At 41.3% G+C, this 26,236-nt stretch overlaps 1 protein-coding gene across 7 annotated transcripts in view; it reads left to right on the top strand.

Annotated features, from left to right (window-relative positions):
- Positions 1-7,678: 7,678 nt before the first annotated feature.
- The window catches only part of PCLO (piccolo presynaptic cytomatrix protein), a 396,779-nt gene continuing 378,221 nt past the window's right edge, over positions 7,679-26,236 (top strand). For 6 of the 7 annotated variants that reach the window (XM_052789180.1, XM_052789182.1, XM_052789181.1 and 3 more), the window contains exon 1: positions 23,445-23,872. In XM_052789180.1, the coding sequence (XP_052645140.1) occupies positions 23,628-23,872 (245 nt within the window). In that variant the 5' untranslated portion in view covers positions 23,445-23,627. Of the gene's footprint in view, positions 7,791-23,444; positions 23,873-26,236 lie in introns of those variants that run through there. The other variant, XM_052789184.1, reaches the window with a different exon arrangement.

Raw genomic sequence — 26,236 nt, 5'->3', positions numbered from 1 at the left:
CCTAATGCAGCTGTCATGACCTCTGTCTGCAGTTAGCATTTCTGTGCCCTGCTATAGAACACAGCTCAAGGGAAAAAGTACAGCAATATTGGCTTCCTTAAGGAAAGAGAAGCCCTGGCACAAGGTAACTGTGTCATCTCAGTAATTTCTTTAGATAATGAAAATTGCAAGGGGTTATTTTTCCTGCACTGTAAAGGACAAGGTAAATAATTACAGCTGGAAAGTAGCTACAAGAAAAACTCTTTATTAAGGTAAAAAAAAAAGTCCTGTTCTTTACGAAATTTTCCTTCTGTCTGCATTTTACACTTGCATCATTAGATTAGAGAAGCTGAATACTTATGACCTTTAAATGGAGTTTGGAATAGACAGGTTAAATCTGCTTTTAAAATATTTTTATCTCCTCCTGATGCTCCTTGCAGACTTCATTTTCTCTCTTTTACATTGTAACAGTGTTAATTTTGTAGTAGATTGCTGTTCTTATAAAAACAGGAGTACGTTAGATGTCTTTTTAGAAAGCTGTATAACTATAAGCAATATTTCTAGTAATTACAGTTCAGTTGGATGAAAGGTTGAAAAACATGGCAAAGTGCATGTAAAAGGGAACTAAAAAATAAACAAGCAAACAAAAAAGTCTTCTGAACACAGGAAACATTTCAGACCTGACCAAACTTATGCACTTTTCTTAAGGGTAGAGGTCTAAGGAACTCTTTTTTTCCTTTCTTTCTTTCTTTTTTTTTTTTTTAAGTTTGTCATTATTTAAGTTCTTTCATCACTCTTAAGGAACTGAACATACTGTTCTCACAGATCACCATGCAGCCCTAGAAATGGAATTACTTTTCTTGTCATTTATAACTACAAGACAATTAACAGTACTGAGTTTGGGAACATTCTATCTCCACTGCTGGAGAAAGTAATATATTTTCTCCAGAACTTGCCAGATGAATCTCTGAATCATGTCTAGGAATATTCAATGTATTTTACCCCAGTTTGCGGCAAACAAAACCTTAGATTTCTTTCTTCTGATAGTATAGCAGAAGTGGGAGAGCCATGCAAGAAATGGAGCTGATCCTGACTGAGATTAATCCACTGTACACTTTTACAGAAGGGATAAGTGAATTTGACAGCCAGCGGTAAAAGAACTTGCCTAAAGTATTAGGAGCAAGTAAATAAACTGCATTTACAGAAAAGTTTTTCCATGACAGGAAAACTTCAATCAAAGCTATATTACAATAAATCATAAATATGTTCTTACTTTTGGGAAGAGAGAAGGGGATATTTTTTTAAGAGTTTGTTAACAAGGAGTTAAAATGTTTGGAGAGAGAAAAAGCATTTGTACTAACAGCACAAGCAGTTGTCTTGGTTTGATTCTGTTTATGCCTCTGGAAATGTCTAGCAAGCTTGCAGGCAATGGAAAGAAACATGATTTATAACAGATATAAAAAGCAAAGTTCCACCTTCAAGCTTGAGGGAAGGAAATAAGATTGTGACTGAGCATAAATGTACTTCACAATTTGTGCTTCATTTCTTCTGGTGCAGTCCCATTGGCATCAATGTGTAATCTATAGTGGAAGTTACCTCGTAACTGGTTCCTGCAAATTGTGTGATTTCCTTTAGAGCTGAAGCTATAAGGCTGCTGAACAGATCCTGGTGTGTCTCTGAGGAAAAAATAATAGTTTCTTCTGTACAGACTTATCTGATGCTTTATCACTGTATAAATTATAACTCCTTCCATAAACTGAGTACATGGGGAAAGTCCATGGATGCTGGGCCGTATACCAGGGCTCACAAATCATGATCGTGTTTATATGGTGTAACTCTTGATCCAGGACTAAAAAGAGTCAGTGGGATCTTGCCACTGATCAATGATTTGCAGTTGTAGACTTCTATCAAATTCAAAAGCCACCTGCTGGTGCATCTCTTTTGGGAATATGTCAATCCAATTAACTGTTAAGAGGTTCAGCACTTGGGATATGAATATGTTTAATCAACGTTATTTTGCTAGTACATATAGCATCTCTGTTTTCTATTTTTACAGTTAATTAGGAACCATTTGGTGATGCAGGGTATGCAAGTAAGTGCACCATTCAAATATGCAGCAATGTCGGTTGGCATTTTTCTGATTTTTAAGTTCAAGTACTGAGACATAGTATAAGAATAAAACTACAGATGGATGTTTAAAAATAAATATTAATCTCTTTATAATTCTGAATTATTTACCAAAGTAACGTCTATAGGCTGAATGGCTGCTTGACATATAGAAATAACAAATTAGAACAGTATAAATTTTGTCTTCTTTTTTTTTGCCAAAGTTCTTCAAAATTTAGACTAATCACTTGTATACTATGCTTATGTAGATTATGTACTTCCTACCCTAAATAAGTAGAAGGAAGAATAAATTAATTTGAGGAGGCAATGAAAAAAATCCTAGATGCACAAAAGTTAATCATGAAAAAAAGAGACTAACTTCAAAGGATAACAATTTCATTCACTATGCTTTCTAGCTTCAATGGATGTTTGTGATTAAGTCTTGCTGAACAAAGAATAAAAATGGAAAATTGGTATTTAGATTAAAAATATAGAACACTTAAAAATATTAAAGTGGTTGAAGTGTGAAATTTTATTTCACATGTTCTGATCATCAAAATTCTGAAACATTTCAACCAGCTTTATCACTTCATATGTTGGCAAGGAGATACCACACTTTAAATGTTACAGCTACATTCTTAGCTGAGATATCTTTGGAAGAGATTATAAATGAATATTGATTTTTTTATTATTATTTATTTTTAATTTTTTTAAAATAAGATGTTTGGGACATCATGGAAAAGGTACATTGTTCAGGAGAGATACTCATTAGTGTTTTGGTTTTATGCATATAACTAAAAGACATAATAGCATCTGTTACTCAGAAGTCTGCAAAACAGACTTTATATCTGTTTTATGCAGTTTTCTGCAGAGGTAATCCAACAGTTTTATCAGAGCCAGTGCTAAAACATTAAAGCTGATTCTACAAGGCTGTTTCTGCCAAATGACCCCCTACTTGTCCTGAAAAAACACTTCCTCACAAGACTCAACAAGATCATTTTAGTACACAAGAATGGGAAAACATCATATGAGGGAACATACAGGAGATGAAAATGAAGTTGGCTACTGAGAGTTTCTTTAGTTGAAGTGCAAGGAGAGAGAGCAAAGTAATCACTGTTCCTTGTGAAGGTGAAGCAATAGTTATCTTGGATTGGAAAGGATGTTTTTAAAATTTGGAGGCAGAAACGTAGCAGTTGCCTCTAACCTTGTATTCTCTCTCCATCTGTATCCAGACAGATAACTTTGCAGGAAGGTTAGGACAAACGCTGAAGATAACATGGAACAACATTTGCATACACAAAATTTCTGCTCTTATTTCTACCAGTAACAGAAATCTTGTATTCAGATGCCAGATGATACTTGAAAGATCTTCCTGTTTGATTTCATCATAGTTATTACAACTGAAAGCTATTATATGTATAATTATAAAATAAACAGTCTGGTAACCCCCTAGCCTCACAGCCACAGACTGCTCACAGTAAGCAGTATGGGATGGATACTTTGTTTTGGAGTAGAAAAGAGTTTACACCTGTGGAGGTGAACCCTGCTGTGCCAATAGACATCAGGGCCAGGAAGCATTTTATTCAGTAATATCTATTATGCACCCCATAAGTTAATTATAAGCAGTGCAAAATATCTGTCCATTAGTCCAGCAGGCTAAAATAATTGTGTGAGCATAGACACCTATTTTTAATACAAGTATTTCAGATGCAAGTCTTACCTTGGCTGCTTACAGTTTGGTTTCCACAGTAAATTTCTAGATAAATGTTAATTGTCACATAACGAAGACTGAAACATATCCTTATGTGCTGCAAAAGGTAGTAAAATACTGAAGTTTAGAAGTATGAATGTTAGTGCTACCATTCATCTGACAAAACATGCTATAAATTAATTCAAAATAATGCCATTTTTGTTAGGTTGCAAGTGGTATACCACACCAAACTTGTGAAAATTGACTGGTTCTATTAAGTTTTTTAACCTGTAACTAACAAATAGATATCAGTAGAGTGTTATGGTAGGTTGATCTGAGCCGGCTGCCAGAAACCCACCCAGCCACTCTCTTTCCCCTCCTCAACAAGACAGGAGAAAATAAAAAAATCTTGTGTGTCAAGATAAAGATGGAGAGATCACTTACCAGTTACCATCACAGACAAAAGAGACTTGATTAATTTAATTTATTGCCAATTAAAATCAAGTTGGATAGTGAGAAACAAAGACAAAAATGAAAACTCCAACCCCCAACCCTTTTTTTCCCAAATTTCTTTCCTTCATTCTGACTCTTCTACCTTCTCCCACCCCGGGTGCTGTGGGGAATGGGGGGCTGTGGCCAGTCCATAACAGGTCCTCTCTGCTGCTCCTTCCTCCTCACACTTTTCCTCTGCTCCAGCGTGGGTCCTCTCCACAGGCTGCTGTCCTTCAGAAAAGACTTGCTCTACTGCGGGAGCAGATATGACAGCACCAGTTGCCGTTCCTGTCAGGAGCCTGCTCCAGTGTAGGTCCTTCTCACAGGCTGCAGTTCCTTCAGGGAGAATATTCACCTGCTCCAGGGCTGGGTTCTCGGTGGGCTGCAGTGTGGATATCTGCTCTGGTGTGATCCTTTCCATGGGCTGCCGGGAATACCCACTCCGGTGCCTGGAGTGCCTCCTTCCCTTCCTCCTTTTCTGATTTCGGTGTCCCCTCTGCCGTTTCTCACCTTTTCTGTTCACTCCTCTGCCTGTGTGGCATTGTCTGCCCTCTGTTAAGCACGTTTTCCCCGAGGCGCCGCCATCTTGTCTGCGGGGCTCGGCCGTGCCCTTCAGTGGGTGGGTTGGAACCGGCTGGAACCGGCCGGAACCGGCCGTGTCCAGCACGGGGCAGCCCCGGCCGCTCCTCACAGAGGCTGCCCAGCAGCCCCCGCTGCCAGCGCCTGGGCGCAGACACCTGATATGAGTATGTATGACATTAAAAGGAAATCAAGCAATTTCTTAAAAAAAAAAAAAAATAAGGAAAATAAGGGTCAGTAAGGGGAGAAGCTGGCCTTTTAGAATTGATAGAAATAGTCTGAAAAGTGCACAGTGATAATACAGCTATGAATGTGATTTACTCAAGTGTCACAATAAACTTGATATAGTAGGACAATTCAGTATTTTCTGTTTCGACTTGCTCTATATTATGTTTTAATGCACCGATGTGTAAATGTTGAAGTTAAATTTCTTGGACCCAAGTTACACAGAATGTATGGAGATTCTGACCCACTTTTGTTAACACAAATTCTTCAGGATTTTGAAGGTACTGGATATGTTGTATTTGAAAATTTAACATGATTTCTGAATGACATGTTTCTACTGTGCATATACAATAGAAGCAGAAGTGAAATTTTTAAACAAAAGTTCTGAGCTGAAGACAGAACCTTATTTTTGCCGTTCTTGATTTCATAGTTTGGGGTTTTTTTCCCCATTTGTCTTAGTGGTCTGTTATAGCCATTGCAGTGAAGATACAGACCTGAAGAAAATTGCTTTGACTCTGCAAAGTGTGACAGACTTGATTGCTAAACACAACAAATTTGAACATGTCAAGGTGGCAGCCATTTTCCTTGTACTGAACTGTAGTGTTGATCCAGACCTGAGTCCAAGAAAATGCATAAAACCACTTCAACAAACTCCAGAGACAGGAAATCAGCAGATCCTGAAAACCAATCTGAAGTTACTAGTTTCAACAGAAACGTAAGAAACTGGCCAGGAGACTATTAAGGTGAAAACATGTCACCTAACGTTTCAGCTTGCCAATCCAAAGTTGATAGCTTCAGTCAATGGAGACAACTAATCAATTATCTGGCTTGTATAATGATGGGCTATCAGAAACTCTCTTCAAACTATTACTCAGCTGTTGAACTGTGTTAAAATGTGACATTACTAATGAATGCAGTGTGAATGATTTGGAAGAGCTGTTGCTCGCAGAGAGCAAGGACATCTCCCTTGCCCAATGTACATAAGTTTTAGCATTATTTATTTTGCATGTAGCTGCAGAATACATTCAAAGGTCACTATCAGAGTTAAAGCAAAACAAAAGTAAGTATCTTTACACTGTAGTTGTCTAAGATAAGCTTCAACCACGTGATTATGTGATCAGGGAAAATACTATAACTTTTTATAGGAACTTTCACAATATTTAAATGCTTTTTATATATTAAATGCTTTTTATATATTAACAGATAATTTGCTTGCACATGTGCGTAGTGTGAGTTTTTGTCTTCTATGGGTGTACATATATATGGGTATATCTGGGCATAATCTAAAGCAGGGTCAGACTTTAAAGGTATTTCAGCAATAGGATATCTGTCTCTAAAGGATTAGGTACTGCTCACGCAAACAGTTTTGTGTCACAGTAGAAACAGAAGCCACCTCATTTGAATCTCAGCTTCGGGACTGTCATTCCAGCACTACCTGCTTTTCTGTCTATAGGAGCTTCTTAAGACCCATCTAGAATGTGTAACACTATTATGGATTTGTATGAGGGAGGTTGGTAGAAATAAGAAAACAACTGTCACACTAAATTTCATTCCACTGGAAACATGATATAACAAATGCACAGACCAAACAATACATGCAAAAACACATTGAATAAGCCCACCCAAATGTTAAAGCTACAGTAAAGAAAAAAAAAATCTGAACTCCTCATAGGCATTCGCACAATCAGCACAGTAATCTTAATCTATAATCCTCATGTGATGTAATCTGCTTTGGTCTATTGGAAGCAATCATGCTAGGTCAGCTCATTCCAGCTATGGTTTGGGTTTGTTGGTTTCAATTCTACTAACTGAGAATTGAGGGGAAAAAAACCAAAGTGGGTAAAAAATATTAGACTGTGAATATTAAAAAGCTTTGCCCCTTCAATGAATTTAAGAGTTTGCAGAAGTTGGCAAATAATTTGGCGAAGTTATTGTGAAGAAAACAAACATATTTTGCTAGTTGTAGAGCCATTAAAACTTTTTTTTTCTTTAATGTATGACACTGATAAAAACAGTCCACACAGATATGTTGCTAACTGAATGAGAAATCCCATCTCCTCCCATAGCTCATTCCCTTAGCTTGCTTGAGGAATGGTGGTTATCAGTTATAAGAGAGCCTTAGACAACAGCTCAGACAGGAAAGGTAAGTGTGCACTGGCAGCAGTCCAGAGCTGGGTTTGTGTGTGTGAGAGTAGGGCATGTGGCAAAAGGTTTTTGGATCAGGGCCAGCTATGTTCTAAATCTTTTTTGTTCACATGCTGCCTGTAACTGCATTAATTATATTACTGATAGTTTTCTAAGTTAAAAGGATTGTTTGAAACATTACATAATAAAATAGTCAAGGACACAATCAAAGGTATAACACTGGTGTATTCCTGCCCTGAAAATAATGGTTTCCTTTGTAAAATATATCTTGAATAGGCTGAACGTTATATAAGACGGTTACGTTATAAAACAGTATGTGGAATCAAATTACTCTCCTGCTACACTGAGTTGGAATCACTGATTTTGCAATCTGTGTTCAGTATTAAGAGCTACACAAAATACTCAGTTGCGCCAGGGAGGATATGAAGAGATTAGAGAGACCAATATATCACAGACTAACCTCTTTGCTCTGGACATTCACAGGGACATAGGCAATTCTCATTCTACTGCTACCTGGAGCCACTAGATATGAAGACAAAAAAAATCAAGATCACAAGGAAAGCTGAAGTTTAAGGTAAGCAATTCTTTTATTAGTTACAATTTTTCATGTTGGGCACTTTTTCCGTATTGAATTGTGAATGTAAGTAAGTACCATTTATAATTAAAAAAAGAGAATCACCTCAGGAGCTGAACAGTTACTAGTAGCAGCTAACTAACCATCTGTTTTAAATTTCCTTAGTGGAATTCCTAAGTGATAGTACTGTTGGTCCCAACTTTATTTAAATTATGGTAAGAAAGATACTTCTGGCAGAGAGGTAAAAATTAGTGTATTATTAGGAGTTGCTTATTCCTTGAAAAATATCAAAAGTCTGTACAGGTACACAAAAATCACATGCTAGAAGACAGATAAGCAACACAAATACTTTTTATCTTCATAGCAGTTTATAATACATTAAAAGGAGTTGTAGTCTTATATAACATAATCTCTCATTATAATTCATTGTTTTATAAAATAGGTTAATTGTAGATAATAAGTTATAATTAAACACTGCTTGTATGGCTTTTTTGCTTGTCCCAATGGGAAATATTATCAGCTAGATTGCTTCTTAGTATTTTCAAAATGTATACTAAATTTTTAGGGTTATGCTAAAATTTCTATTTCTTGTGTGGATTACCTTTTTCTGGCTGTGTCCTCTAACAGTGGGATCAGCAGTTCTGTGAGGGGTTTTAGAGCATCATGAATACTAGCTATACACAAAGAGTTAAACCATAACATCACACTATGGAGTGATGTTTCTTGGAGGTATTCATGAACAACAAAATAATTGTCTTTCAAATTTTTACTTGAGAAAGGGGAAAGAAAAAGAAGAAGCAATTATCAGGACAAACAAGGATGGGAATAAAAACTGAAGAAAAATAACTATTTCAACTCTACTACTACAGTCTTAACTGTTGTGTAATATTCTCTGTAAGTGTACATAGAAGGGTGCTATATCTAATTTGTCATATTGCTAAACGTTACTGTTTTGCATCCCTGAAGTTTCATGGACTTAGGAAAAATGGTCTTAAAAATACTGTCAAGTAAGGTATTTTGATCTTTTGGGAAGTATTGTGAGCCTCATTGCCGAAGATAATTACTAATTCTAGAAATTTCTAGGATCTTGAAAACATCTGGTGAAGAAATATTTCATTTGCCATTTATTGTACGTATTAAGTAATAAATTTGTACCACAAATTCAGTTTTGATCAAAATTTATTAAAGGCACCTAGCCTTAGACTACTTACAATTAATTTACAGAAAATTTCTTAAATGTAAATACAAAATGAGAGTTTTAAATGGAAATCAATAGAAGCTGAGTGACAAGAGTAGGAGTTTGGAATTGAACTGGCCTTTGAAACTCTTATTTTAATGTTATATACAAGCCTGTTGACCCTGTAAAGGAAATTTTATGCTTATGCCTACAGTGTTTTGGCTAAGAATACTAATTTTTAGTTATCACTTTTTTGTGTACAAATCTCTTTTTTCTTTTTTTTTTTTTCCATCTGTTTTTTTTCTGCTCAAGCTTCCTATGGCTTTCCTTGTTGCCTATAGGAAATTTGAGACTGAGAATAGATAACTGCTCAGTTGATGTCCTAGGCAGTGTAGGGCAAAAATGCAACAAATAAGGCAAGGTGGTAGTCCCCTTGTATTTGTGTGATCCCCATGGAAGCAAAGAAAAAATTTCTATCAATCAGCTGAATAATTCAGCACATCCATAGCTTTACCAAAGGCAAGTGAGTGGGTCAGGAAGTTCTGCTGAGGAGTTAGGGAGGGACTTATCTAGGAAGGGATTTGAAAAAATAAAATAAAATAGAAAAATGTAGCTAGTCCGTAGGGAAGTACTGAGTCAGGATCATGGAAAGCTAAGAAGATACAGAAAGAGCTGTAAGTTCAAACCTAAGACTACTGGCAGTTGTTAAAGCTTGGTCTCTTAAGAGTTTTGATTTGCTGCTCTGGAGTTGCTTCTAGAAGGCAATATCTTTAACGAATGTGGAATCTTGGCTATGTCGTAGATTTCCTTAATCTGATTTTATTTTGTGAATTCTTAGTTCTGGGGTGCATAGTTAATAGCAAACTTGGCTGTACTAGAATTTGTCTATGAAATCTTGGTGTGTAAATGAAACTGGGAGAGAGTTACCTCTTTAACTTGGAGGAAAAGATTCAAATTTGTAGGGCTTTTCTTCCATTATGTTTTTGCTGCAGGCAAACTCAGAAAGTTTCCTATTGGAAGGCCTAAAAAGCATCTAGACCACATTTTACAAAGATGAATCTTGAATTTAAAAGTCACTTTTGTAGGTCAACAGGAAGAACGTGAAGGAAAGGAGAGAACATCCATTTATTTAGCATAGACCCTATAGGTGCATATTTACTCTAAATCTCTGCATAAATCCATTATTTGTATGATAAAATATTTTAGTCTTCTCTACAATCATAGGACTATCAAAGATGCTGTGGTAATGGGCAAAGTTGAGAACTCAGTAAGGTCATACTCCACCTTTCCTACCAGAACCTCGGGGGAGTGCTCTGCTACTCTTTGATTCTCTTCTTTCTGTGGCTTCTGAGTTATAGCTGATTATTTTTACTTGTATTTTTGTAAATGTAGCACGGGTGTTAAGGGAATTATAGATAGATGGAATGATGACTTGTAGATACTTCAGGGCAGCGGAGGAGGGGGAGAAGGAGGGATGAGATGAAAGAGGGGAGAGGATCTGTGTGGGAGAGAATATTTGCTTGTTTTAGCTGAAAATGTAGATTCATCTGTCTTCATAGCCTCAGAACTTCTTTGTGTGAATTAGTCCAAAAGACTTTATGGACTGTTAAGAAACTTCACTAAATCTGCTACAACTCCTAGCATCTCTGTGCTATATGAGTGAGTTCTGTTAAAGTGGAAATTCTGTTTCAGCTGGTGAGAGCTGATCTGAGAGGCTAAAATCAATGGATGCAATAGAAAAAATAGTTAAGCCCATATGGGTGAGGTTCATTTTAAACTGGATTAGATTATAGTAGTAATTTACAACTCTTTGAGTTAGTTATGTTTTTAGCTAGACACTCATCTTTATGTAACAGTCAGGCTAGTAAGAGAAATGAGCTGGATATTTTTATTCATAGTGTGTTTGCTGCTGTTCCATAATCTGTTCTCTGAAGTGACTGTATTTTTTTTGTTGTTGTTACTGCTTTGGGAAACCCTGTAGCTGAATTAGATCATAGGCATGCTTGTGACTTTGGTGCTATATTATTGTGAAACATCAAGTTTTTTTAATGGTATTCCACTGAACTCCTGGAACGCAGTGGAGTCTCCACCCTTGGAGGTATTCAAAAGCCGTCTGGGCATGGTCCTGGGCAACCAGCTCTAGGTGGCCCTGCTTGAGCAGGGGTGTTGGACCAGATGGTCCAGAGGTCCCTTCCAACCTCAGACAGTCTGTCATTCTGTGATACTGTAAACATTCCAACAAATCTGTAAAAATATGCTCCTGCCACCTGGCCCATGAGTGGCTTGATCATTTTTCAGAAGTAGTATTTGAAACAGTTCACATCATAGTCCTTTTGTTCCATGCCTCAAGCTGTTACAAAGACTTTTCTGTGAAGCTTAGACTGTATTCTTGATCTTAACTGCAGGTGTTATTTGCACTGGATGTATCTGCCAGGGGCTTGTACTATAAGAGAGCACTTATAAGAAAGGCTTATAAACTTTACCTTTCAAGAAGACGCTTAAACTGAGATTCAGCCGAAGGCACGGGGACATGTAATTTTTAAGCAAGTTGGCTGTCTGGCTTCCCATTTAGTTAATGGAAGCTTACACCAAGCCGGTTAACTTTCTGAGGTATACACTGCTCCCTTGAGTCAAGTGTCCCCAGGTAGATACGTAATGCCATTTAATATGCCTTACGGTAGGGCTGGCAGATATGACTGAGATTTTATAAAATAAACTATAAATCTTATAAAAGATCTCCATCTCTCTGCATTGGCAGCTGAAGTCTAAGTGGCATATAACATGTTTACGCAACTGAATCCAATCTGTTATTCACCTGACTCCCCCTTTATGTTTTATGGACTGGCTCTCCTCCAACTACAAGGAGAGTCTGAACACTTAGCTCACATGTAGTGTCTGTAGGTACTTAAATGTAAGCATTCCAATTTAGTTAAATCCTACCCTAGAATCTAATTGCTTAGTGGAAAAATGCTGATAAGGACTCTGATAATCTGAATGCTTATTTATAGAGAGCAAAAACTTTTAAGAGAAGTGGACTTCAGGGCCTGAGGGAGTTTTCCTCCCAGTCCACTAGAGCTAAAGCTGCTGTGGTTCCCTGTTTGAAGTCCACCCAGTAGCAAGGCCAAGAGTGTGTCATCAGTACAAACACACACACACACTCAATTACTCCCTTAGTACAGACATAGTCAACAGATGCACACAGACAGAAACACTGTGCCTTTGTTCTCATATAAATGTGAAGAAAGGGCTTGATCCTGTTCTTACTTGCCAGATAATGAGGTTTAAAGATTTCTAGCATGTCACACAAACACCCTCACATGTGCTCTCACACAGGTCTCTCCTAGCTGGTCCAGATCTATAGACAGCCCAGTATCCAACCTTGGGACTTTCTGTTTTACTTGACAGTGAGCCCATCTTGATGTTAGCTATTGTTTTGCACACAAAAGAGTGCATTCACAAAGAAAAATAGTCAGGAATACAGTGTAGTAACATATCTCAGATTGTGGTGATGAGGCCCAGGGTTTGGCCAGACAAAAGCACTGACTGGCAGCCTGCTTACATGCAACTAACCACATTTTTATTCCCCCTTCTTTTCGTTTTACTATGTTTTTTTCCCCTTCAACTTTGATCCTTCCTTTTCCCTGCTATTGATCCTTTCATTAAACATCCCATAATGTTTTGCATGTTGCCACAGTGCATGGGTGGGTGATTGAAGGAACCACTCAAATATAATCTTGAAGATGTTCAACCAGAATTTTGTAATTTGTTTTCTTTTGTGAAATCACTAGATGTTTAATATGAGAAGTTCTCTTTCTGAAATGGAGCTTAAACCATGTGCAAATGTATTGCTGCACAAGTTGTAAGAGTCTAATAAAAGCTGCACACAGCAGTGATAAGTATTGTATAACCAATGTTATTTTAAATTTTAAAGTACTGGATACTATGCAGTAGCATGATGTTCTGTGTGATATTAGAACTATGACAAATGAGAGAAAAGTATTTGCTCTTTATGCACTCCCACTGCATGCTCATCCACGTGGGCACCAATGACACTGTGAAGGAAGACCCTGAAGGCTAGCAAGAGTGGCTATAGGGCTCTGGAGGCAAGGGTGAACAGCATGGGAGTCCGGGTTTTATTCTCAGTTTTGCTGGTGAAGAGGAAAGGCTTGGGTAGTAGATGATGCATATTTCATGACATCACAGGAATGTCTGAGATTTAGTGGGGTCACTCACATGCCTGGTGTGCTGAGATGGATGGAAAGAAAGTCTTTAAGAAAGACAGGTAGAGGTGAAGAGAATGAGGACTGCTGCCAATACAAAGGAGCAGCTTGAATGCGTGAAGCTCTTCTGTAGTATGGGCAACAGTGTAGTTGAGAACTTGCAGGTCAGGATCAGGGGAGAGGCCAGTAAGCATGACATTGTGTTTGGAGTGTGTTACAGGCTCTGAAACTGGGTGAAGAAGTAGACAGCCTTCCTTAAACAATTGATCAAAGTCTGTATATTACAGACTCTACTTCTTGTAGGGGAATTAAACCTCCCTGACACCTGACAAAAGGATGGTACAGCAGAACACAGGCAATCTCAGAAATTTCTGGAGGATGCCATGTATAACTTCATAATACAGATGCTGCATGGGACAAGTAGAGGTGATATGCTCCTGGGCATTGCTACTCCTGACCCCTGAAAATCTTGTTGGGGATATGATGATCAATGACAGGCTTGGCTGCAGTGACCATGAAATTGCAGAGCTCAAGAACCTGAGGGGAGCGAGGAAGGCAAGCAACAGAACACAGGCCCAGAATTTCAAGAAAGTAGACTTCAGCTTATTCAGAGAACTGGGAAGTATAATCTGGTGGGAAGCAGTGCTGAAGGGCAAAGGAGTCCATGAAAGTTAACAGATCTTTAAGGACAGTCTCCTCCAAACGAAAGAATGATCCATCCCAGTACTCACAAAAATAAATAGATATATCAGGAGTCCGTCTTGGTTAAACAAGGACCTGACTGGGGTCCAGTGCGAAACCAACATCTATAGAAGTGGAAGTGAGGGCAGGCTATGAAGGAGGAATTTAGAAACATCGCTTTGGTATGTAGGGATGGTGTTAGGTAAGCCAAATTATGGAATAGGATCAAGTCAGTCATCTCCTGAGTAATCTCAATATATACATATCCATGGGACTAGAAGAGATGCATCTCTGAGTACCGAGACGTTTGGCCAATGTCATAGTGAGGTCATTCTCAGATGTCCTTGAAAGGTTGTGGAGATTGGGGAAGTTTCCTGATGACTGGGAAAAAGAAAATGCTGCAACCATCTTCAGAAAGGGCAAAAATTATACCAGTGAACCAAGGGCAGGTCAGCCTCACCTTGGTTCCTGGAAAAATCATGGAGCAAGTCCTCTTGTAAATCATTTCTGGGCAAATGAAGGAGAAGGTGGTGAACGGAAATATCCAGTATAGATGTACAACAGGTAAATTATGCTTTGGCCAAGTTGATTGCCTTTTATAATTAAAAAAAAAAAGTCTGGATGAGGGGAGAACAGTGGTAGGGGTCTTCAATCTTTATTTTAGCCAGTCTTTCAGCATGGTCTCCTATGAATCCTGATATCAATGTTGGGACTTTACAGTTTAGATGGGTGGAAAACTAAATTGATTAAAACCTGTCTGGAACACTGGGTTCAAAGGATACTGGGAAATTATTTGTACTCTGTCTGGAGGTTTGATCACGAATTTCTTCTGGGGTCTGTCCTGGGACTTACTCTGTTTAATATGTTTATCAGTGATCTGGAGGAGGAGAAGGAATGGACCCTCATCAGGTTTGTGCATGATACTAAATTGGCAGATGAAGTCAATGTGCTCTATGGCAAGTCTGGCATTCAAGGACACCTAGTCAGGCTGGAGGAATGGGCTGACATGAGTCTCATGAAATTCAGGAAGGACTTGTGCAAAGTCCTGCATTTCAGATGGTCAACAGTATATTGGGCTGTATCGTAGCCAAGAGATTGAGGGAATTGATTATTCCTTTCTACTCAGCATTTGTTATATTGCATCTGGAGTGCTGTGGCCAAGTTTGGGTTCCTCAGCTTAAAAAAGAGATTGACAAACTGGAACAAATCCAGTGGAGGGTTGTCCAGACTGTTAGGAGACTGGAGCACCTGACCTATGAGGAGAGGCTGAGAGAGAGAGGTTTGTTCAGCCTTATGAAGAGAAGGCTCAGGGTGAATCCTATTGCCATCTTCAAGTTCCTAATGGGAGGAGACAGAGAAAATAGACCTTTACTCATCCCCGAGGTGCATAGCGAAAGGATGAGAGGTAACTGAAGCAAGTTGCAACAAAAGGAATTCTGATTAGATATGAGGTTGCCCAGAGAGACTGAAATCTCTGTCCTTGGAAATACTCAATTCGACTAAAAGTTGCTCTGAGCAACCTAATCTACGTTGGCCTTGTTTTGAGAAAGGGGTTGGACCAGGTGACCTTCAAAGGTTCCTTCCCACCCATTCTAAGATTGTTTTTGGACTAAATGAGAAAATCAAGGTATTTGGGATGTAGCTCTGTTTCCATATGTTCCTTTAAGAGCTAGGAGCTATTTCTAGTGTCAAGAGTATAAAGCGTCTAAGTACATACCTGAAAAGAAGGGTAAACTTTCTTAGTCCTGAATAGATACACTTTCTGGGATAAAGACTGCTGTTTATTTTACATGAAATGAGCAGTATCCAAAACCCATTCTAAGAAGGACTTTATAAATCAAAGATAAACCTTTTCTTTTTTTTTTCTCTTTAATTCTACCACAAAGCCAGTTGGTAGCTAATGCCAGAAAACCTAGTTAATGTGTATTTAACATTGTCTACAATGTACCACTTAATACATGGAAAGCAACTGGCAGTACCTACTGGAATTGTGTGCTGTGCATCCCTGTTTATCATTCTATATGTGAGCTCCTAAAGAAGGACTCAGATGCTTAACTTTAATCACTTATCCTTGGAAATGGTGGCCTTGGCCAATATTTAGTTATATATGACACTTACAGTAAGGCAGGTTTCATCTTGACAATCCTATTTTAAGTAAGATCCAAATAAACTATTTTTGATAGCTCTAATGAATCTTAACATCCACTCCCCTCTCTCCCTCATGGATTATCTAATTTAGAAGGAAAAAAAATTAGATTGTGTTTAAAGTGAAAGCCTGTGCTCTGTGGCACAGGCAGGACCTGAACATATAATCTAAATATGTACTTCACTAACAAGACTTTCTTCTGTTTAGGCTATGAAGTTTTCAGTTTAAGTACCTACTGTGTTCTGGGCATGAAAGAGATAACTGCTAGGGGAATTAAAACACTCTTATTTTACTAACAACAATCCTAAGAGAAAGATCCTGAGAATCTCACTGTTACACGTACTGATGCAAACCCAATTGAATAAAGGGAACAGTTACTTTATTCTAATACGATCTACCATAATTTGATGCTAGTGATGGTTCAAATCTTTCCCTAGGTTCTTCCTAATTAACTACTTTTGCTCTTGAATTGTAATAACCCCAGCTATGACAGTTTCACCGTACAACCAAATAAAAATTGACTTTTTTGTGTACCACTATTAGTTGTACTCAGCTGCTGCAGGTGGATAAACTCAAATTTGAGACAGTAAGTGGAGAACGACAGGACAAAATTACATATTGCTGTTGTTGCAAGTGGTTTAGGATACAGACTTTGAGATTAAGGGCTTTTTTGTCCCATTCTTCAGTCTAAGATGCAAATCACTATTTGTGTATTAGAAGCACTGATTGCAAATAAACATAAGATTTTTAACATTGTGACTAATCTATACTGTGGGAGTCCATATTGTGAGCATATCAGCATTGCTGTGCTGTAGGCAGTTGGCAGACCTTCTTGTTTTGTTTAAGCAAGCAAATCTGTTTGTGAGATTGCTAGGATAACTTAGACAGGTGTCTATGCACTGCCTATTCACTGGGATAAAGTGCATCTACTAATTCTGCTTCGATTGGACTGATGATAATGAAGCTAAAATATCTTCAGTGGCTATTCAAAAGTGATTTGTTTAATAATAAATAGGACACTGTAACATTAATGGTATTGTATCAGAGTGCATGGTATCCCTAAAAAACAGCCTTTCAGGAACTCCGGAATACTGCAAGTAATTCTGCCCAGGGTGTTGTCTCTTACCTGGGAGTTTGAATGCTGTATTCAGTCTTTATTTTTTTTCTTCCTTAAGTAGGTGTTTTTTGCAGGATCTTTGGAACAGGGTAATTCACTGTTCCAATGGTTTCTCAACCTGCATGTACAAAGTGATGGAATAGGAAATTCTGTGTAGAGAGAGAAAAGTAATATGTATTTGAATAGAAGAGGAATACACAATGCTTTGCAAGGTACCTTGTTATCACTGTTCACTGGTTGTTTTGGTGACTAGTAAGTCAGATGAGACTGGAGGTTCATTATGATCTTGACGAACATTTGCTGTGCAGTCCTTATGTAGGTATGTAGGTAAGAGAAGTTTTGATACAGAATTAGTACTTGGGAGAGAAGAAGCCTTACTCTCCTGTGTTCTTGTTTTAGAGCATACAGCCATTTAGTGCAGACTGTGTATGCATTTGTTTCCACTCCTTAACAGGTATTTCATATAACCTGCACCAGTGAGCTGCCTAGTACACTAGTGCAACAGTGGCACATACAGGTGCACATACAAACGTGCAGTTTAAAGCATCATGTGCTTTTGGCTTATGCATTTATATAGACATAACTTATGTCATATTTGAAATTATTACTTCCTAGGTGTTGCACAACATTTTTCCAGAAAACAGGTTCATACTCTTTTATTTCATCCTTTAAAAACTTAATCAAGTTTTTTGTATTGGACAAATTCCATTCAGTACATTGATTCAAAATGATTTTGGTGTGTTCCCCCCTTTTAATCTCTGGTGCAGTGTGCTCACTTGCATTCTGAGATGGTGAATAGGAGAGGACAGCAAGCATAGTTGTGCAACTGACTGCACTGTGGTATTCCGTAATTTCCTTTATTTTTATATATTTAAAAATATTTATCAAATGTATTGTTTTAACTGTCTGGAAAGAGCTATCATTAAAAGGCATTGCTCATTCTGTATAGCAGATGGACTGAACTGTTGGATGCATCTTAGCTGTGTCTTTTAAACTCAAAGTACCCTCCACAGTCTCTGTATCTCAGAAATGGGGTAGGTAAATGTGATAGAGGCACTGTAACATTTAGCTAGGTATTTGTACGAATTAGAATATGAAATCATTAATGTGTAAAGTGTTATAAATATGTTTATGCAAATTCTAGCTCTTCTTTAAGTTTACCTTCCTTTGTAGTACTGATCAGTACAGCCTCTGTTAATCATTAATGATTAACACATATTCTTCCTCCTTCACTTTTATCTGGGCATAATGCCAGGCATATTATTAAGATATAAGAGTTTTCCTTCCCTCCCGTTTTGCCAGCTCATGCCAAAGTGTTATTGACCTCTTATTCCTTTCTTCTGATGATCTTAGCATTACTTCTCCAAATTCTATGCACTAAATGGCTTTCTCTCCCCTTTAAAATGTAAAGAGTACATCTATACTAAGTAGCCTGCTGATGAGAAGGTTGGATGTCTTCAGTGTTGTTAATCAGTAAATTAACTTCAAGCACTCATTTTAGTGCTGAAGATGCACACTTAACTGAGATTCACTTGCCCCAGATCAGATTCAGCACTGGCAAAAGATGAACTAGTGTCCTTGTGCTGCTTCTGCCTACTCAGCTCTAGCTTGGACTGGCTCCTTTGGAGATCTGATGCATCTAGTTTGCATACCAAACTGGTCAGGCCCAGATGAAAGTACTGCCTTAATGATATAGCGCAGTCCTTAGCCTGAATGAAGTTACATCACTTCAAATATACTGTGCCTTTTTTTTTTTCAGGGATAATAATACCATGCACAGACTTAATGTTGTAAAATATATAAATGTTTGTGTATTGTGCTGATCTATTTTTGGATTCAGATACAACGAAAATTCTACAAAAACTGTAAGCGAGCCCTCAAAGGGTAGTTGGATTTGCCTCTGTTCATGATTATCCTTTTTATATTACCTAGTATCTAAGGGAAGGCAACTTGCTTCTATATCTCTGTCTCTAAATTTACACACAGAGTTCTCATTTGCATGTACTTTTTAAAAGACAGTTTTATCTCTGAAGGGTTTTAATCATATTTTTCAGTGCTAGTGATTAAGAAAATAATTTTTTTTTTTAATAAGGGTATTTAGCCTGACACCACCAAGCTGTTTCTTGCAAGTTAGACTTTATGACTTTCAAGAAAAAAGCTGATTAATTTGATAACTCTTCTTTCCTTGCTACAACAGAATGTTATGCCTCAATAATTTGTGAGTTTCATCGGTAACACCAAAATGAGAGAGTTGGTGTCACTTTTGGACAGACTGTGAAGTATATAGGGAGAAAGATGTGGAAATTATGGGATGTAGGGAAAACAGGCCTGCAGTGGGACTTCTGGGCCAGATAACTATTGATTTCACGCTGTTTCGTAAGAAAAGGTAAATGTCACAGAACTGTGAAAAGAGCCAGTTTCCACAAAAATCCCTAAGATATTTGCAATCATAACCATTTTAAGGTGACATCCTTGGCTCCAGTGAAGCCACTAGTGAACTTCCCACCACAGGTCATTTCTCATCCTGTGCCTCCATTTGGGCTCAGCTTACTTCGTTAGGCATTGTATGTCTCTTTCCTCCTATCTTCTATCTCAGGACATGTTAACAGTGAAATAGGAACAGTGTATATAGTTTTGATCAGTAAGCTCTAGCAGAACTGATATTTCCCCAGTTTTAACTGTTTTGTTGAGTGAATTTAATGTGTTTTGATCTCAGTTGTTTTGTCTGCATCTATATCTGACATATGCTATCTGTTCTTAAACATAAGATGACTTCTAGGTCCGAGTAAAAAGCTTTAGTTACTTATTTGGCTTTGAATAAAGAAACACGGGGGGTTGGTTTGTTTAGAAAAATTGCATTTGGGAACTTAATAAACTTCCAGACTACCCAGCTAAAGGACAGGAATACCACGCTCCACAGAATATTTAAGTATATGTGTATTTTTAAGTGCCTATGAATGCTTACATTAGTATGTATCAGAAAAACAAATGCTTTCAATGATTAAATACCTCTTTCCCTGTCTTTGCTGTGCATTTGCCTTCTTCCATGCAGCAGCACTTTGCACATCTATTCATACCTAAGTACATGATGTTCACTTGTGCTGAATGAATAGGGATGTGTATTTGCCTCACTCTAAAACCTTTAACTGAAATTTTATCTTTCCTTCACATGCCCAGTGAATCCACCTTCATTCAGGTGTGACTGTGTTGTGTGTCACTTCTTCCACAGGCCTCTCTGATGTCTTTACCTAGAACATCGTGTGAATAGGCATCCACCTCTGTCATGCCACTCCATTTAGAGGATTTTCCCTCTGTGCTTTCTCACGTTCTCTGCTGCGCTGTTCTTTTGATATGTAACTTAAAGTCACTTGAGAGAAAAGTATGTGTGGTGGTTTGACCCTGGCTGGATGCCACGTGCCCACCAAAGCCGCTCTATCACTACCCTCCTCAGCTGGACAGGGGAGAGAAAATATAACAAAAGGCTTGTGGGTCAAGATAAGGACAGGGAGAGATCATTCACCAATTACCATCACGAGCAAAATAGCCTCAATTTTGGGGAAAATTAATTTATTACCCATCAAACCAGAGTAGGATAATGAGAAATAAAACCAAATCTTAAAACACCTTCCCCCTACCCCTCCCTTCTTCCCACGCACAACTCCACTCCCAATTTTCTCTCCCTCCTCCCCACCAGTGGTGCAGGGGGACAGGGAATGAGGGTTGCAGTCAGCTCATCATACATTGTCTCTGCTGCTTCTTCCTCCTCAGAGGAAGGACTCCTCACTCTTCCCCTGCTCCACCGTGGGGTCCCTCCCACAGGAGACAGTCGTCCATGAACTTCTCCAACGTGGGTCCTTCCCACGGGCTGCAGTTCTTCACAAACTGCTCCAGCATGGGTCTCTTCCCCAGGCTGCAGTCCTTCAGGCACAGACTGCTCCAGCGTGGGTCCCCCGCTGGGTCACAAGTCCTGCCAGCAAACCTGCTCCAGCCTGGGCTCCTGTCTCCATGGGGCCACAGGTCCTGCCAGGAGCCTGCTCCAGCGCGGGCTTCCCACGGGGTCACAGCCTCCTTCGGGCACCCACCTGCTCCGGCGTGGGGTCCTCCCTGGGCTGCAGGTGGATATCTGCCCCTCCGTGGACCTCCCTGGGCTGCAAGGGGACAGCCTGCCTCACCATGGTCTTCCCCACGGGCTGCAGGGGAATCTCTGCTCTGGCACTTGGAGCACCTCATCCCCTTCCTTCTTCACTGACCTGGGGGTCTGCAGGGCTGTTTCTCTCACATATTCTCACTCTCTCCAGATGCGGTTTCTGTTCCACAGCAACTTTTTTCCCTTTCTTAATTAATTGTGAACCAGTACTGGAAAAAAATTATCTCTGATGGTTACAATTCAAGAGTACTATAAATATTTGGATGGCATCCTTATGTAGGTCATTTTGGGGGCTGATCTGCATACAGCTGTGTCTGGAGAAAAATAGTATTGGTGCTAAAGAAGGAGACAAGCAAGAGCACCAAATGCTGTCACATCCCTGTAGCTAAAACAGCTGATATTTGTGAAGATCTAGCTGTTTAACAGACACATTGGAATATTCAAAATACAGCCACAGTTTAGTAAGATCTCTAGGAAGGATTTGGGAAAAATTTGGCCCCCAATCAATGAGGCAGGAAAACAAGTGACAAAGAACATAGAAAAGCGGAGGTACTTAGTGGCTCTTTGCCATGGCTTTTATGGGTAAGGTTTGCCCTCTAAGTCTCTCGGGTCCCTGAGCTGAGCGTCAGAGTATGTGGGAGTGAAGCATGACCTGTAGTAGAGTAAGACAGAGAGCACTTAAACCAGTTGGATATGCAGAAGCTCATGGGACTAGATGGGGTGGATCAAAGGGTGCTGAGGGACCTGGCTGATGCTATTGGAAAGTCACTCTATCACCTTCAAAAGGTTATTGGGAAAGTTCCCTAGTGACCAGAAAGGGCAAGCACTGCACCTGCCTTCGAGAAAGGGGATCCACAAGAGAACTACAAGGCAGTTAGAGTAATGTGGCTAGTCCCCTCCCTGGGAAGGTTACAGAGCAAATCCTCCTGGAAGCCATGTCCAAGTAGATGAAGGACAGGAAGGTTATTGGAAACAGACAGCATGTGTTTACCCCAGGCAAATCACATTCCACCAGGCTTTCAGCACGATCAACTATGAAATCCTTATAGCCAAATTAGTGAGACCTGTACAGTGGGTGAAAACTAGACTGAACTGTCAGGCTCAGATGGGTTACGGTTAGTTGTTTCAAGTCCAACTGGCGGCCTGATACTAGTTGTACCTTTCTGACTAGTAATATTCTATGTCTCTGTGAATGATGTGGGCAAAGGCATGGAATGCACCCTCAGCAAGCCTGTGAATGATGCCAGCTTAGAGAACGGTAGATACGCTGAAAGGCAGGGCTGCTGCTTGCAGGGCCCCTGACAGGCAGGAGGATGGGCTGGCAGGAACCTCATGAAGTTGAACAAAGGCAAGTGCGGAGTCCTGCGTCTGGGAAGGAATAACTCCATGCACCAGGACAGGGTGGCCCAAAAGCAGCGGTGCAGAAAAAGTCCTGGTGGATGAGAAGGTGAGCATGTTTCAGCAGCATGCCGTCGTGATGAATTCCAGTGGCAGACTGGGCTGTGCTACCTCAAGTGCAGCCGGCAGGTTAAAGAAGGTGATTCTTCTCAATATCTTCAGCAGTTGTGAGACTGTGTCCAGTTTGGGGCTCACCGATCCTGGAACGATGTTGACATACTGGAGCCGCTCGTCACGAGGGTGGCCAAATGCTGGGCCAGGGGCCCAGAAGGGCTGTGAAATCTCCATCCCTAGAGACGTTCGGAACTCAGCTGCTCGTGGCCCTGAGCAGCCTGACCTCGTCGGCTCTGCTCTCAGGGGCTCGCTCGCACGGGCGTCCTCCGGGCGTGCCTGCCGGCCTCCCTTGCCCCCTGCGCTGGGCCAGCTGGGCTCCGTCAAGCTTCGGCTGCTTCGCGAGCACATCCTGAGTTGCAGAGGGCAGGAGACTGGGAGGCAGCACCGCCGGGGGTGGGTGCCGGACCCCCGCCGCGGCCGGGACCCGCCCGCTCTCTCGAGAAGCGCCGGCGGGTGGGTGGGGCAGCGCGGTCGGCAGCCGACCGGGCGGGCTGGGGGGGGGGGGGGGGGGGGGTGCGCGGTGCCTTTAAAGGGCGGGGCGCGGGGCGGGCGCGGGGCGGCGGTGTGCGCGGGGGAGCCGCCCGGAGCATGCGCCGCGCGGGGCGGCGGAGCGCGGCGCGGCGGGCGGTTGGCGGCGCCGCACTTCCCCGGCAGCCGCGGCGGCGGCGGCGGCCAGCGAGCCCGGCCCCGACGCTGCCGCCGCGCGGGGCCGTGGTGGCGGCCGCGGAGCCCTGAGCGCCCGCCGCTCCGCCCGCTGGGGAGCGGAGCCGCCCCGCCTTCCCCCCGCCCCGCCCGGTCTGCGCCCGAGGGGAGAGGCGGCGAGCCGCGGCGGCGGCCATGGGCAACGAGGCGAGCCTGGAAGGAGGCGAAGGGCTGGGCGCCTTCCCCGAAGGGGCGGCGGCGGCAGGCGGGGATGGCGGCGGCCCCGCGGCCCCCTTGGAGCGCCTGGTCCCGGCCGGGGTGGAGGCGGACCTGAGCCAGCTGAGCGAGGAGGAGAGGAGGCAGATCGCCGCTGTCATGTCAAGGGCGCAGGGGCTGCCCAGAGGGAACCTCGCCGGCGCGGAGCCGCCTCCCATGCAAAGGCATGCACGGAAAATCTCCCTTCTCCCGCTCCTCCCTCCCCCCCCCCTTCTCCGTCTTTCTCGTGGTGGGGCGGGGGGCGAGTCGCAATACGAGCTGGGCTCGCCGCATCGGGAGCAGGCGTTGCGTTTTGCTGGCTGAGGGAGGGAAGGGGGCGGCTGCACGCGTGCGGGCACTGGGACGGGAGCCTGCACTCTCCAGCTTTTCCCACTCCGGTGGTTTCTAATAATAACGGCGTTCCTCGGTTCCAGTGGGCTGCGCCCGCTCCCCTTCCCTCCCCTCGCACCGCTCCGGAGCACGGGTAGTTTGTGTGTCTAGGGAGGGGAGAGATTTGCAGGCGACGTTTCGGTTTTCTGTGTGTGTGTGTGTGCTTTACGGGGCTGGAGTGCCCCACGGCTCAGATAGTAGTAGCCAGGGAAGCTCTCCCCAGGGCTGGTGGGCTCTGTAAGCTTCTCCTTCCGCAGGAAGAGATTCTTGTTGGAGCTTTCAAAGCTTGTGGGCATGATGTATTTGCTAGGCATCACTCTGCCAATTCTTAAGCTCTGCAACTATCGTTTGGCTTCATTAGATAGTCGTGGATTGAGGAGATCTGCTTCAGTCTATTTTTCCCCCATATTTTTGTTCTTTTTTTTTTTTTCTTTTTTTTCCTTTTTTTGTCGAAAGGGGACAGAGAGGCGAAATAATAGATTAAACCGATTGCCACGGGAGTCAGTGTTCTGGATGGTGATGGCTTTACCTCGTTGTGCATCTGCGAAGGCCAGGGTAATCTCCTTCCCCTTTCTTCCCCTGCCCCGTAGTAAATTCGCTGCCCGACAGCGCAACAAGCCCGTTCCCTCGCCCCGGCCCGGGGCCCGGCGCTCTCCGCGGCGGTGCCGGTGCCGGTGCCGGCCGTCCCCGCTCGCTGCCCGCCGTTCGCCGCCCGTGCCCCTGTCCGCGGTGCTGAACCCGCCGCCGGCTCCCCCGGCCCCTCATCCGGGGCTGGCGTCTCTGTTGCTCTCGCTCTCCGTGGCCGGGTGTGCTGTTTGTCTTGAGGGAGGATGCTGAAAGGAAGGAGCCTCCTCGGCTGACTGTTGAACAGGGTTCTTGTGTGTTGACCTCACCCTAGATAAACGTATATTGAGTTTATATAATGTCAGGTTTATATAAGTGAATTCTAGGAGAAGAGAAGCAAGGAGGGTGGGACCAAATTCATCCTTGGGCAAACTACTGGAGTCATTGGGATTATACCTGAGACGACGGTCTCCATTTTTTAAAACTGGAAATCAAATCTTCCTATTTTATGTCTGGCATAATTATTAAACGGGTATTAACACTGTATGTAAAATATAATTTTCCATTCAGTTCAGGGCTCAACCCAGCTTCTATAGACGCTAATGAAAAAAAAAATCATATTGGTTAGTTCTGTGAAACTAAACTCAAAATTCACTCTTCTATAACATTCTATGAGCAAAGACTTTAAAAGTTTATTGTTTCATGCTAATGTTCCAGTAAAAAGTAAGGTAAATGTCCTTGGAAGATTTTAGAATAGGGTAAGCTCATTGCAATGTGAATATTTCTGCATTTATAAATGGCTGCTTTCCTACAAACATATTTATGACATCAGAAACTACTTTGATCTTGTTAGCGTACCATACTTTCACTCTCCATTTAAAGTAAAGTCTCTCTATATTTGTGAATTACAGCCTTTTAACTTTTAGTCAAAGTTGACATTTTAACATTCAGTTCAATAACCTATCAACTAGCTTCTCTTGTGGGAATGTAGCAGTTCCCATCATAGCATCTTTGTGCCTGTCACACTGTAATGAGGTTACTACTTGTCTCTGCTCCTGTTTTGGGGTTTTACTTGCTCATCTTGCACACCTCTCTTTGCTGTTGGAATCTACCAACAATGGGAATAATTATGAAGAACCTGATCAAACCCTTGGAGTAAGACTCTACTGAGGACTAAGGATCAGCCTTTTCCACACTTCAACTTAAGAACTAGCCTGCTGAGGCTCAGATTCCTTATCCTCAAGCTTTTTTTTTTTTAGTTGGTGTGGCCAAAGAAATCAGATGTGGAAAATACCTCTTAACTGATGCTCTACAACTGTAGTTCCCAACAGCTTTTTTTCTAGCACGGTTATGCCAATCCAAATGTTAAGTGACTGAAATAGTGATCAAAACAGGAATTCTGGCTTCCAGTTTATATAGCCTAGCATTATGACAGTGTCCCTATTGCATTGTCTGTTAGATTTTTTTCATGTTGTTAACTGGATTTTTCCCCTGTGATTTCCATTATAACATTAGCTGTTATCTAGTCTTACCTGAGAGACTAATAATTATTTCCTCTTCTAAATGCTTTCATTCCCCTTCTAAAGCAACCCAAG

The sequence above is a fragment of the Harpia harpyja genome, chromosome 6, assembly GCF_026419915.1.
Source record: "Harpia harpyja isolate bHarHar1 chromosome 6, bHarHar1 primary haplotype, whole genome shotgun sequence".
Classification (NCBI taxonomy): domain Eukaryota; kingdom Metazoa; phylum Chordata; class Aves; order Accipitriformes; family Accipitridae; genus Harpia; species Harpia harpyja.
Note: the sequence above shows the minus strand (reverse complement) of the source record. Positions and strands in the feature narration are given on the sequence as shown.